Source organism: Podarcis raffonei, chromosome 15 (genome assembly GCF_027172205.1).
Source record: "Podarcis raffonei isolate rPodRaf1 chromosome 15, rPodRaf1.pri, whole genome shotgun sequence".
NCBI lineage: Eukaryota > Metazoa > Chordata > Lepidosauria > Squamata > Lacertidae > Podarcis > Podarcis raffonei.
The window spans coordinates 4,149,654-4,164,333 of record NC_070616.1 but is presented as its reverse complement, the minus strand read 5'-3'; the positions used below and the strand labels follow the sequence as shown (position 1 = coordinate 4,164,333).

Below are 14,680 nucleotides of genomic sequence, written 5' to 3'. Positions count from 1 at the left end.
AGCCCTGCACCATGCTCTCTGGTGCAGTCAGAGAGTGCCCCACTCAAGAGACGACTGGCAAAATGCATCTGCTTCTCTACTTATAGAGCCATCTGGTCACACTCTGGTTTAATTGGAAGTGCAATAATCTTGTGCTGATAATCCAATAAACACCTCAATTATGACTACTAGACTTCAAGATGGACACATTGATTTGGCAAGGGAATTCTGAAGTTGGAGCTGCTTGTCCCCTCATCAGGTATACTCCTCCTGAAAGCTTCCACTTTAACTAATACAGCTAACAGCTGGTGATATTTTCCTCCATGCATCTGCCTAGTGTTTTATAAAGGCATATCTTTTTCTTCCCAGCTTTCTGAACTGAAAAGCGCCAACCTCTTCGTTACAGGTGTTCCTTATTCTGCACTTCCTCTACAATATTCTGAGATGAGGTGTTCAGTCACCTAGATCTGAAGACAGATTTTCATCCCTATCCCAGTGCTGAATTTGCCTTGTTCGCTACTACAGCACTCTGAGCAGACGTTTTCACTGGATCTTTCACTGTGATTACAGTATCCCTTGGCTGGGAAGTCACAACCAATTTAGAAACTATATTTAGTCACTAAAACTCATAGGGGCTAATAAGGAAAGAAAATGAAGAAGGAAAAATAAAATAGACCAGAAGACAGGATTTCAGTTTCCTACCAATGGCTCTGGAGACAGACAGACTCCCATTGACTCGCCAAGCCCCAAACCAGACCACGCAGCCTCCGAGGGCCTCAATGCGCTTCTTCTCATCCTAAACCAGAAGGGAACACATAAGCTGGTCAAAGGCTGATGCTGGGGATTCTCCTAAATATTTCAGTGCATGCTTTCTCTCGCTCTCACACACTATAATTTACTTGCTGTGGCAATTTTCATCCATTTCCCTTTGAAGTAGAACTATGTTGGCCCTAAATTACAGTGGTACCTCGGGTTACATACGCTTCAGGTTACAGACTCCGCTAACCCAGAAATAGTACCTCGGGTTAAGAACTTTGCTTCAGGATGAGAACAGAAATTGTGCTCCGGCAGCGCGGCAGCAGCAGGAGGCCCCCTTAGCTAAATGGTGCTTCTGGTTAAGAACAGTTTCAGGTTAAGTACGGACCTCTGGAACGAATTAAGTACTTAACCCGAGGTACCACTGTAATGGCTAACTACAGTAGCTAGTAGGCAACTGGACAGTGAGAGTCTGACAGGACCCAAATCAGAAGAACAGAGAGGGACTGCCATCATCCATCAGTTGCTTCAAAAGACACATCTTTTTCTTCTGCTTTTCCTGGCACAAAAAACTGAACCATTTGACTATGGTTTGTTTTGGGGTTGTTTTTTTCTAATACTGTTTATCTTCTTATGATGTTGTATTTGTTCCAAAGTTGCTTAGAAATGCTTTTATATAAATGGTGCAGTGACCACCACACCCGTTTCCCTTCCTGTGGGGCTAGAGAACCATCCACTCTGCCATTATCCCAGGCAAGGCTCACCTCACGATCCGGTTTATGAGGTTTCATCAGCTCCACTGCTTGACCCCCCCTGACAAGCATCACCTGGGAGTCTCCCAGCCAGGCCACATACAGCATGTTCCCTCGGATGAACGTCACAACACCTGTGGTCCCACACCGCAAGCTCTAGGGAGAAAACAGAGCCTTAGTCTTGCTATAGACAGGCAGAAGCTGCTTGGCTGCTTCAGGCATTTTCAAACACACATCTCAACTGCAGCTAGACTGTGAACTAAGCAGGTGGTTGGATTGATGGACTATTTACTGTCAGATGGGCAGCATATAAATAAAATTATTATTATTGTATATTTGAAGCCTATGGAGTAACAAGCAAAGATTTTACCAAGTTGCTCTAATGCACCAATGTGCAGTTCTGAGTTGTGCCTCTGCATATGCTGGCACATTAATGAAAACACTGCAGAGAATGTGAAATAGCCCCAATAAAGTGGAAGTAATTCTCTGAGGACTCTTGCCCCCAGCTTGAACCACCCTTCCACTGAAACACACAGCCTTTAGAAGATTTGGAAGATTATCCTGTACCACAAGTTGCTCCAGGTAACAACTGTTTATTCTGTGGCTGGCTGCAGAAGTGCTCCCTGTTGCAGATCTCATGGCACAAACAGCTGCCCCAGGAAGAAAGCTTTGTCCAAACCCCTTTAATCCCCACTCCTCAGGGGAGGCCATTTAGATAGGCTCAAATAACTGTTGAGCAGATTTTTCAGAATTAACCTCCACCCTCACCCGAATTAATGTTGCTCATTCACCTCTCTGGCTGCCTTCTGCACAAAGCGTTCATCCGTCACTTGGAAGGCTTTGCACAGTGCCTCTGCAGGGTCATGCTGGAACATCTCTTGGTGCACCAGGTTCACATGGAGGTGGATGGAAGCATAAATGGCAGCATCCACTCCTCCGTGGCCATCAAATACTGCAAAATAGGCCTGCTCCTCTTGATCCTGCCAAGAGAAGGGCATTGATACGATCTGAGAACGAGGCTGAGAAAGGCCACCAACCTGGATAGTTTTAAAAGAGGATTAGACAAATTCATAGAGAAAAGGGCTATCAACGGCTGCTAGCCATGATGGCCATGATCTGCATCCACAGTTGGAGGAAGCAATGTTTCTGAATACCAGTTGCTGGAAACCACAAACGGGGAGAGTGCTCTTGTTCTTGAATCCTGCTTGCTGGTTTCCCACTGGCATCTGGCTGGCTGCTGTGAGAACAGGATCCTGCACTAGATGGGCCACTGGCCTGATCCAGCAGGCTCTTATTATATTCATCAAATAGCACAGGCAAACAGCTTCAGCTGCTGGCATTTTAACTGGGGTTGGGGGACAAAAGCCACACTCAATAAAGAGCTAGGTGACTTGACTATTCTGCAGCCGACAACAACTGATTAAGTGGTTGCAACTGGGTTGCTGGTTTGGTGATGTTTCTCTGTTCTCTGATTGGACAGTCATTAGCTACATCGACACCATTAAGCTTATCTGTGGGTACAGCAAGTGCCAATTTCTTTCTGTCTCAGAACACACCAGGGATCTGTTGGCTCTTGTCCCACCAGAGGTTTGATAACTGTGTCCTAGCTGCCTCCTGGCCATTCTCCTTTCCTCAAAAAGCTCTTTACCTCAAGGTTGAAGAGGGTGTTGAAGTCTGGAATGCAGACGTGTTTGTCTTCCATCTTGCGGCGCATGTTCTTAATGGCATGAATGGATGTTTCGTAGTAACGGTGGGGCTTTGGCTGGAGGGGAAAGTCCTTTACCCAGCTGCTGCAAACCTCATGGAGTTTGCTGAACACTGTACGAGCCAGCTTCACTGTTTCTACCTCTAAGAGACCGGATACAAGAGAAGAGAAGAGTGGACATGTGGTCTCTGCTGAAATAAGAAGCATCATTGTGCTGACCAGGAACTTCCAGTGGTGGGGTGGGAAACCTGTGCCCCCCCCCCCCAGATATTGATGGACTCCCAGCTTAGTCCAGCAACATTTGGACGACCCCAGGTTCCTCACCCCTAAACAGATAACCTCTTTTCTGTCTATGTTTTATTGAAATTTTCAAATGTATCAACACTATGTCAGGTGCTTGTAGCAAACAAAACTACATACTAATTTCCAGTCCCACTCTACAGATCGTATGCAGAGATCCCTTTACGCAACTAGTGAGGTCCCCAGTAGTATTTGCACAGTCTACCTTCTGTTGTGCTTTCAGGATCTTAAAATGAACCTTAAGTAGGCATGATTTATCCACCAAAGGTAGCCAGGGGAAACTGCATGCTTTAAGTCCCAAAAAGTAGTAGTCTGGGCAGCAGGGGGGAGGGGACTACATGTTTCCATGGTGGCTGCAGAGGAGGACAGAGTCCATCCCGCTGCCAGCATGCTTATTTGCCTGCATATAATTCCTTGTTAGCTATGGACCAGGTGAGCTCTCAAACACAACGCTGGGGTAATGAACAATTTGGTGTGATGGGTCAGAACATGAGCTATCAAACCAAACACTATGATTCAAGTCTGCTTCTAGCCACTTAGTTCATTTATCCAAATTTATTTTCCAATCTGATTTTAACCGGCTGCTACATAATTCTGAACTTCTAGGATTAGCAATATGTCTTTTGGGTTGCATCTCAGCTGCAAAACACTGACCAGAACCAGCTGTCTGGTGTCTGCCAATCCTGAAGCAAATAGTTAATCAGGCACACTTCCTTGGCAGCTCTCCAGCCTGATACATCTCTAATGTAGTCACCACTGAGGAACCAGTTGCTCATTTCCATTCTCCTCACTTTCTAGCTCCAACCCCAATGGGGTTTCCTGGCAGCAGGTAGTGAATATTCTGACATCAAAAGTCATCAGAGCAAACCACATGGTGATTTGCCCGCTCCTCTAGTCTAGGCAGTTGCCAGCCCCACAAGTGAAACACCACACTGGTTGCAGAGCTTCCCCACCCGATACCCTGGAGGAAGAATGCACTGTCTTTCCTGCAGCTTTGCACATTTCAGAAAACCCCTCTGAAGGAAGGTGCCCATTTGCTGTGCTGAAACTTTAAACGCAGCCCCCTGTGGGTAGCACACACAGTGTTAGCATCATCAATAATTACTGCTTCAGATTTTTTTTTAAAAAGAGCCCTCAACAGGCTATCCACCCCCGTGCAGCTGAAAATTACTCATCAATCGTTAATGTTGCAGTGCCAAGCTAGGGCTGAGTCAGCTGTCATCCTGCCTATGTCATGCACCATTTCATCTTCCCCCTGCTGCCTGGGAACCATCAGGGCTGGAAGTGCTGCTTAATTGCATCAGTTACAGTGGGAGACCCGGCCCAGCCATTTTACCCAACAATGGCAATTGGCTAGCTGACAACTGCTGCAAAAACGGGACATGTGAAGGAAGGAAAGCAAATTTGTGACCCATTTCCAATGGTAGATTTGCATATTCTTTTGACAAAATTCAAAGCTGCTGGGGTGCTTATGCGGCTGTTTGCAACTGAAAGCTGATGAGTTCATTATGCTAGCTGAATATTCCTTGAGCTCAATATAAATATAATACAAAGTATTAAAATCAATATGAAACAAGGATTGTGATTATGCCATCATTAATTCAGTTGAGACTTGTATAACTTTCAGGTTCATTCCTAAAGCCATCAAAAAAAGAGAGGAAGGTCAAGGCTTTCAGAAGAAGCCACATGGTAACTCGCTCAGTCTTTAGGAAGTCCTAAGAACCTCCCATTCTTTAAGAATCCTTTTTGTATTTTAGAAACTAGCTTAAGTAATTTATGGAATCACCATACATTTATAGTGCAGAAATGCTTCAGAGTTCCTCTTCTCAAAACAAAGCAGGACTTATTTCCAACATACCAATTGGAAATTAAGGCTCACAGCTTGCCTTAAGTCACCAAGAAGCTGTATGCCAAGGGGGATATGAAATCCCAGCCTGCTCAACCCTGTATCTGAGCCAGTGCCCTCTGCATATGATTCTGCCACAGAGTCACTGGTGCTGACCCATGTTCTCATTCTGCTAACTGATATATTAGCGTGTTGGGCTCTGTACATTACAAGCTTAAAGACCTTCTAAATAGGGCAGCTGCAAGGAATTTCCAGCTCTCTCAAATATTCTGTGTAGAATGATTAGTTTGAAAAATGTCAACATTTCCTTGGAGACCGTCAAATATTTATGCAAGTTTTAACAGATCTCAATTTGGAACTAATGAGGGCTGCTCAGCCAGAACAATGACAAATCTGCTTCATTCACCTGCACAGGATTGGGAAAGGCAGAAAGACCTACAAATGAGGGCAAAGTATAGGCAGTATTAGCCTCTGCTGTAAATAACACATGAACTTAATTTTTTATATTTTAAGCAAATGCAAAGGAGGGAAGGATGACAATATATTTTCCAGGCTGAACAACAAACACCCTGTCAGCTTCTCCTATGAGATGCTATCTTTCATTGTAACAAGCGTTCTGGGGAGCCCGCAGAGGGAGCTTAGTCAGCACAACTCAGAATGAATTACAGCATAGGGCTGGAGGATGGAAAGTTTTGCTGCATCATAAATACAAACAAGTAAAAAGGGAAAGTTTCTTTTGCTTTTTAAAAGATTGCCTTTGAAAAGAAAGACATTGTGTTGCAAATGTCACAACAACAATGATCCCTCTGAAATTCTCCTGAATTTTCTGGGGAGGTGAGAAGAGAATAATGTGTGGAAAAAGAAGAAACACAATATATCCCTTAGAACAGCCTAGGACAGGGCTCCTGAAATAGTCACAATGGATGCCACCCCATAAACAACTGTCCAAAGGTAAGATGCAAATCAGAGGATTCTGCTTGCAATGCTGTTCCTGTTCTTTGCTGGGGGGGGGGCATCATGTTCTGGGATTTTATTTATTTCATAACATTTATACACTACTTGACTGCAAACACCTCAAAGTGCTTTACAAAAAGAAACTGTATATCAGGCACTTACGTATGATCCCATCGGGGCTATCCTCATGCTTGGGCAAGTAATGTGCCGAAAGATCACTCTGGAGGACTTCATCGGCTGTCGCACGGGCTAAAGCAGCCGCCAAAAATGAAGGGCAATTACTGGAAGAGAAAATAGAATTGGGAAATCATTTTTCTGCTAATAAGGTAATTGGCAAGTTCCACAACACAGAATCACACAGGACAATATTAACTAAAATAGGAAGGTACATTTTGCCCCCAAACTGAAAACAAATAGTACTAGTCCTTTGTCTCATCTTTCCTAAGAAGAACTTCGAAAGAAAAAGCTGGACTTTAAGGGCTGGTCTTTTTCTTTTGAAAGGCTGCATTGTTCAGCTTGCTATCTTGGTTACCCTCCCCAAAAATCGCCACATAACCCGCTGCAGAGCTAGATCACTAGCATACTTTTTCTTTTTGGTGTTACTGGCATGGGCAAATGAGATCTAATGGAGAAGAGTGTCCAAGACTCTCAGATGTGAACCAGCAAGTCCACAATGCAAAACTCAGTTGCTTTTAATGCACTAGGTGTCCACTAGGCAAACCACTATTCTTTCAGCAATCCCATCTGCAAGTATTTGGATACTACTACTAATTTCAATACTGAATTAACAGGGTTATAATAAGTATTAAGGCTGTAATAATAAATGGGCAATTTGAATACTCCACTACTGATTCTAAGCATGAAATCTTATCCTCAGCGTATGCACATCTATTTACTGCAATCTTTCCCTTGGAGTAATATCTGCCATATGTTCCAATCTGCTTAGAGGTAGACGTGGACCTACTAGAAAGATCCCAACATGGCCACAAGTAGAACTCTGCACAACTCTGCACAAAGTACATATTTATTATGGTGCAACACTTTGCAGCCTAAACACAAGTTTTCCCTAGTAGCAACAACATGGAAATTGAAACAGGGATTATGATAAGACAGAAAAAATCTCTGTCCAAATGTCTTAGAGCTCAGTAACCCACCCCTACCCTGACACCTTACACTCTTGAGTAGTAACAACCGTGGCTTTGCACCCATTAGGATCATTTGAAGCTGCCATATGCTGAGTCAGGTCACTGGTCCATTTTGCTCAGTACTGATGACACTGACTGGCAGCAGGTCTCCAGGAATTCTCCATACTTGGAGATGCTGAGGACTGAATCTGGGAATCTGGCACAATGTAGGTGCACTACCATTGAGCTAGAGCCCTTCTTAGTCCCATTATAAAGCCACTTTACTCAGTGCTTCCCAGATGATTGCTTTTGCCAACAAGCAGCCTTTTGAAACTGTAAATCTGGAGTGTCATTACATAAAGAGATTTATAACTTAAGTGCATATGCTAAATCTCCTGGCTATTTCAATTTTTAGCATTTCATGTTTATGTAAGTTACCGTATTTTTCCATGTATAAGACTACCCTTATTTTTTTGAACCCAAAATTAAGAAAACAAAACCCTAAAATAGAAGTTGAAATCTGGATGATCTGCGGTGGCAGGTTAATCTTTTTGGGGGCAATCTCCTTCAAAGTTTCCAGCATGGGGTGCATGCAGTGCACCGTGGTGCAGAAGCAAAGGCAGCAGCTGGGGCACCGCATGCTCCCCCTCAGTGGCAGCTGCTGCTGCTGCAGGGAAGCGAGGCGAAGGAGGCTCCCAGGCAGGAGAGCCGGGGGAAGGCAGCGCCCACTCTGCGCCAGGCCATGCCGTTGAGCAAACTGAGCTGAGGAAGGTGGAGAGTGGGCTGGGGGCAGGGGGCAGTGAGAGAGGGGAAGGGGGGGGAGAAGGGCAAGGAGAGGTAGCTGAGGCAGCCCTCAGCAGTGGCGGTGGCAGCTGCTCTTGCTCCGGTGGTCGAACCAGCGGGGGCTTCAGGAGCCAGTCGCCAGCATGCAGCCCAGAGGGGGAGGAGAAAGGGGGGACGGCAGCAGGAGGGACCGCCTCAGCCCGCCCAAGCCAAAATCCTGGACATATGCTTAAATATTTAAAAAATTCCCCTGGATGCCCATGTTCCATGTACAAGACGACCCCCAATTTTTTACTTTTTTTTATTTAGCCAAAAAACTCGTCTTATACATGGAAAAATACGGGACTTAAACATAGGGTTAAAAATAAAATACCAACAATATCCACCAAATGATATCCTGTCAAGAGTCAAGTTCTAGCCCTTTAACTTAAATGCCATCAACACGAGCCCTTTCTCAGCATCAGCAGTTGTGCCGACTACCCACGCAGTGACTTCAAAGCTCAGTAATACGCACACTAATGAAGCACGACTAGCATGGGATATTACAGAGTCTTTGGGTTGGTTTTTCCTGGCACTAGGCAAATCCTTGGATACCATTTAGCACACAGCAAGATGCTGGCTCTCCACATCCATCAGCAAAAATGAGTGCACTCTGACATGCTCTTCGCAGCTCATTTCCAGCATGCTCAAAATGCAATCACAGATTTATAAAATGAATCGCTTTATTTAGCTGAGGTGTATCTGTGTGTGCATATTTACAATGAACTCCTGCGTCCCTGAAAACTATCACAGTTTGTTGCTATTTCATCTCATGCATGCTGTGTTAAGAACTGTGATAGACTCAGGAGGCTCTTGAGAAAAGGGCTACAAATAAATCAACAAAATAGTCAACAAATAAATATATGTAGCCACCCACCCACAAATCTGATGTAAAGGCAAGCCAAATTATAAAATCTGAATGTATAAATTAAGCAGTGTGTGTCATCCTGGGTGGCTTTCATACTAAAGTAACAAAACCTGATTATTAAAAATACAAAAAGGAACAAAAATGACCCGATCCCATTCCCTCTAGTGTGAAGTCTTCTCCATTAGTCTCTCTTCCTTCAAAGCAGCCCACAAAACCCCAACTTGTGTATTATCCCTTGATTACACCCACAGCTAGCTATCCTCAACTGCAACGAAATCTAAACATGCTACACTTTCTCTCATTCATCCCTGCTTACTCTTGCCTGTCCCTCTGTTCTCTCCTTCCTGGCAAACTTTTGATTGTAAGCGTGTTTGGAAGCAGACCTGCCTTATACTTACCATATATAGTGGAATACTAAAAATAATAAAAAGTGCAGAGCCCTGTTCATACAGGTAGATGACCTGAAGGGTCTTTTGAGAAAAGAACAAGGAGCAGTAGGCTTCCTTGGGCATTTAAGGGAGCCTACCGCTCCTTGTTCTTTTCTCAAAAGACCCTTCAGTTGCCACAAATGCCGTTTTCTCCTCATTTGCCTATTGACTGGCAATGGTGGTGGTGCGTGAGGAAGGCAATACACCAATTCCTACTGAGTCACATGCTCCTAAAGCTGCAAGTTGCCCCTTGCCAGTTCAGAATATGTGGCATCAAAAATAAATGTTTTGGCAGAGAATATATGCTATTTGAGAACAGTCACAGTTCAGGTCAATATGGAAAGCTAAACTGAGGATCAGGATAGAGCAAGGTATGCCAAGGGTAGGAAGCTACCTTGTAGGAGACCAAACTGTTGTTCTTCTACACTGGTACTGTCTCCTCTGACTGGCAGCTGCTTTCCAGGGACTCTGGTAGAGATTCTTCCAATCTGAACCCTTTATAAAACTAGAGGTGACAGAGACTAGGGACTTTCCTCATGCAAACATTTCCTCTACTAAGGAGCTATGGTTTTTCACCCTATCACAAAAATGAAATTGAAATCCACCCATGATTTTTTTAATGTAACTTTTCCATTAGCATTACCAGAAAATAACCATTGAGATGCAAGTGACTGGGTTTTGCCAACAGCTACCTATGTGGGTCTGCTTAGTCCACACCTGTGAAGCTTGCACACTTGTATCTAGCCAAAATATCGAGCTAATACCCTGACAACGCTGGCTTCAACAAAAGCCACTCAGGGTGTTATTAGATAAATTAGATGGTTTAGTATATTCTTCTGACTCTTTGGCAATGCAAGCACTTGGCACAACACCCACAGCTGCACTCCTGTACTCCTGGGAATAAAGCCACTGAACTGGAAGGCAGGCAGCTTCCATCAATTAACTTTAGAGGGAAACAGTCTGAAATAGGCTCGTGTCACCTTATTACATTTGTCTGGGCTAATGGCTCCATGTAACATCAGAGAACCAGTCAGAGAGTAAGGAAGAGATCTCTATAAAAAACACTTATTCTATACAGTTCTATTTCTGTTCTAAATTTAATACAAAAGTTACCAATCCACCAAATTCGTAAAACAGTCATTCGACAATTTTGATGGGCAAGATAAAGGGGGGGAAATCTCCAGGAAAGCTCCCCTTCCTGCTCTTCTAATAATACCAACAGACGGCCACAGAATTAATTGCCTTTGACATCTGTACATTGCAAATCGTCTTAGAGAGGCTTTCCAGGACTGCAGTGCAAGCAGGGAAGTGATCAGCTGGGGCAGTCCCTCTGCTTCTGACTAGTAACCATTGGAATCTCTTTCCAGAGGCTTTTGTTAAGGAACCTTAACTGGATTGCTGTGCGCTGCCAGCCAAGACTAGACAAGAATCTGACTGCTAAACAGTGGAGGAGATGTCACTCTATTACTCTGAAATACAACCATGCAATTCAGTACCTCCAATACTATTCTGGACTTAATACCAGTTAACTTCAAACTAGTATCAGGGAACGTATTTTCATTGTTTCAGTCTGTGTGATGCTCCTCAACACAATGTAAAAATAGACACAAGCATAATCCCCATACAATGTTGTCCATGCTTTATTTCTTAAACTAAAGGCAAAATGTCAGGTGTAAAATTAGTCCTCAGTGATGTACAGTTTCCAAAGTACATGTTTAACATGTTTTGCAGTGTTATTGGGTTGGAAAACTAACTTTCAATCAATTGATTAAAAAAAATAAGGAAGTAGCTATGAGATAATTTAAATTGTTGCTGCTGTACTTATATATTCTACATTTAGCCTTCATATAATTTGCCCCTTAGTTATTTTTTGCCCAACAGTAGTATGGGCAGATGGCACACCTGTGCTAGACAATAAATAATGCCACTTTGGTTTTCCATTCTACTTGAGGGAATATATGCCTGTTTTACCAGCCATTCATCTGATACCATATAATATGTTTATGAAATTGCAATGCCACATGTAGCCTTCATTTTAATCAAGAGCCAGCCTACTTCTGCATGAAAGGCAGGTGCTGGAGTCTGAGTGTGACTTATTTATGGCACCTAATACAACAAGTTAAAACAATTATCTTTATGATATTGAGCCGATTCATTACATTTAAACACGAGTGAACTCCTATGGTCTCAAAAGCAGCTTGAGGAGGATGAAGGACAGAGGATGAAGAAAGAGTTGTGTATAGAGGGGGCCCTTTCCCCATTATTTGGACCCCTTGGGAAACTCAACAAACCTGCTGTACCTGGAAATGGATGTGAAGAGTGCAGCTAAATGGGATACAGCTGTGGGCAGCCTGAGCAAGTACCATCCACCTTGGGCCTGCCAATAAAAAGCAAGTCTAGAGTGAGAGACTAGAGTGATGTCTGCTGTTTTAGGAACTCTTCTCATTGTGAGACTTCTGTAGGTGAGCTGAGAGTTTGTTTGGACCCTGGGTGAGAACCCAGAGGCTGAGAGCAAGGGTTTGTCCGAAGGAAAATGAGCTGATATTGATTTATATGTATTAGTAATTTTGTATTAATGTAACATTTTTATTTCACATTTTATAAGGAAGAGAGATTTGGGGGCTCTGATGAAGTTTGACTTCACAAAGAGCAGAAAAATAATTGGCAGTAAAGTGATCCCTCAAATGCTTTATGGAGTTGAAATCTGGGGCGAGGATGAGAGTGCTATTAAAGGGCTAGAGATGGTACAAAACCAATTTCTCAAGAGATTGTTTTCCCTACCCAAGGGAACAGCAGCTGCACTCTTACGCATGGAAGCTGGATGGCCAACGTTAACCGCAAGAGCTGATTGCACCAGATTTAATTACCTGAAAGGACTGTCCTCCATGCCTTGGGAGTGCTCGCCAGCCCTGTGCTATTTGGAATTGGAGAACAGCCAATGGTGGAAATGTAACACCCAACGTTATTTGAACTCTTATTATTTCCATAAGCTAGAGATTATATCCACAGACAAACGCCAGTTAAGGGATTGGTGCCACTGGACAGAATCACTACGTGATCTGCAAGCAGTCAAATCCTCTAAACGCTCTCCTTGGTTCCCCCTTCTAAAAACAGTCCATTTTAGAGCCAGTTACCTGTTGAATCTCCAGCCAGCCTCACTTAAAATTTCCTTTTACTGAGCTGCATTTTCAAGTTATGCCCTCCACCGTCCTAGATGGACGATATAAAAGGGTACCATACGAAGAATATGTGGGCAGCTGCAGGAGGTGATTTCTCACCTTGCCATCCGTACAGGAAAGATGTCTCTCCCTGGCAGAGAAGGTCCTATGGCTTCTTAGTGATGTAAACGTTTCAGTGACTCATAAAGTTTCCCTTTTTGCTTTGGAGGCCAAAAAGATCAGAAAGAAGACCCTTGACAATATAGCAGTGAACTGCAAGGAAGATGCAGAGATCTAAATAGCACGACACCCCTTTTGCTTGTATTTATTTTTGATTCAGATTTGCCATGATCAATGGCTAATACAATAAAGTTATTTGGATTGGGTGGATGTACCTGTGTATTTTTGTAATACTTTGTTTGTTATCTGTTGGTGCTTCAGTTTTTTATACACTGCTTAGAGATATTTTGAATATATTAAGTAATATAGAAATTAAATAATCAAAAGAGTTAAAAACTTAACTAGTGATTTGTGATAAGTTTATAAGGTTTGACAGTTTAAGTACCAAACTTTCTGCAAGCATTCATGCTTTAATGGAGCAGATTGGGCTTTCCCATACCTGGTCTTGCAGCTACCAGTAAATTCAATATTTGCTTTTGTTACCTTTTATGTACTTTACATATTTCAGTGCTTCTAATATTCCCTGTACCACCTCAACTATTTTTCAAGATCTACTATATAGGACTGATTCTATCTATCTATCTATCTATCTATCTATCTATCTATCTATCTATCTTGCTCTGATTACAAACCAATCACTTCTAAGAAATAGATAAATAATAGAGTGCAGAATACATTTTATGAGAAAGATACACAAAATCTACCATCCTAAGCATCCCCTACTATCCTGAAAATATGGAGAGCATTAAAACAACAACAAAGCAATGTTGTGAATAAAGGTATTTCCTGTGATTCATCTCTGCAACTGAATGATTTGACAACATTGATTTTTATAAGGTTTTTAGCATAGGACATAATATATTCTTTAAGAGTGTGTGTATGTGTGTAGATATATATATAGAGAGAGATACAGATATAGATAGATAAATTATTAAGTGTGTAAATAAGGTTAATGTAAAGATTAGTTGTGACAAGTTCAAGAGGTATGAAGTGGTCCTTATTATATTGTTTTTGTATTTTTTTCTCACACATATTTTCTGTGTGCGTAAGGGAGTGTAGTTTTTTGTTGTTGAGCACATTAATAAAACTTTAAAAATTAGTAAGAAAAACTCAGAACTCCTGAAAGCTTCTCAGTTTCGGTTGCACCTCAACCCATGACATTTCCTCTTCCGTATATACAAAACACAATAAAATATTAAAGATGGATGTTCCTCCCAACAAGCAAGAGCTCTTATTATGTTGTAGATTACTGAACTTCCTTCCATACCTCAGAAAATGAAACTTTATTGTGATTCTGTTAAGATGCAAGTACATTTAATAAAGCTAGAGAAGAAAAATCAACTAATAAAAATGACTCTGTCCACAGTTCTAGCATTTAAGTACCAGTGAGGATTTTGGGTCTTTCCTTAGTGCTAGAGGTTGTGTTATTCAAAGATGCTTGGCACAGAGACAGCCAGAGAGAGGAGCATCCATCCTTGATAAGCAGCCTGTGGAGCTTTGAACGGATTACTGGTGCACATAAGGGATGCCAAGAGTGTGCTATTCTTGGCGGAGGTGTCACTGAAGATTCTCCTCTCAATCTGCACACATCACCTTCCCCCACTTGCTAGCACACATAGCCCTAACCTATGGCTGGCTAGTGGTTTTTCCACAGCAGGTGAAGGCTCTGTTTGTTATTTTTAAGCCCCAAAGTGCTGGCAAAATCAGAGTGTGCTTATTTCTGACACACGGTGAAATCAGAGCTACTGCACACATAGAGGAGAAAAAGAAAGCAGATTTGTCTTTTTAAATGTTGTGTAACTCCATTA

At 42.6% G+C, this 14,680-nt stretch overlaps 1 protein-coding gene across 2 annotated transcripts in view; it reads right to left on the bottom strand.

The window, feature by feature from the left end:
- Nucleotides 1–14,680, bottom strand: part of PPM1E (protein phosphatase, Mg2+/Mn2+ dependent 1E) — an 88,082-nt gene that overhangs the window by 6,151 nt on the left and 67,251 nt on the right. For both annotated transcript variants that reach the window (XM_053366884.1, XM_053366885.1), the window contains exons 2-6: nt 6,455–6,573; nt 3,136–3,335; nt 2,279–2,467; nt 1,500–1,643; nt 682–775 (exon numbers count right to left, since the gene is read on the bottom strand). In XM_053366884.1, the coding sequence (XP_053222859.1) occupies nt 682–775; nt 1,500–1,643; nt 2,279–2,467; nt 3,136–3,335; nt 6,455–6,573 (746 nt within the window). The remainder of the gene's footprint in view (nt 1–681; nt 776–1,499; nt 1,644–2,278; nt 2,468–3,135; nt 3,336–6,454; nt 6,574–14,680) is intronic.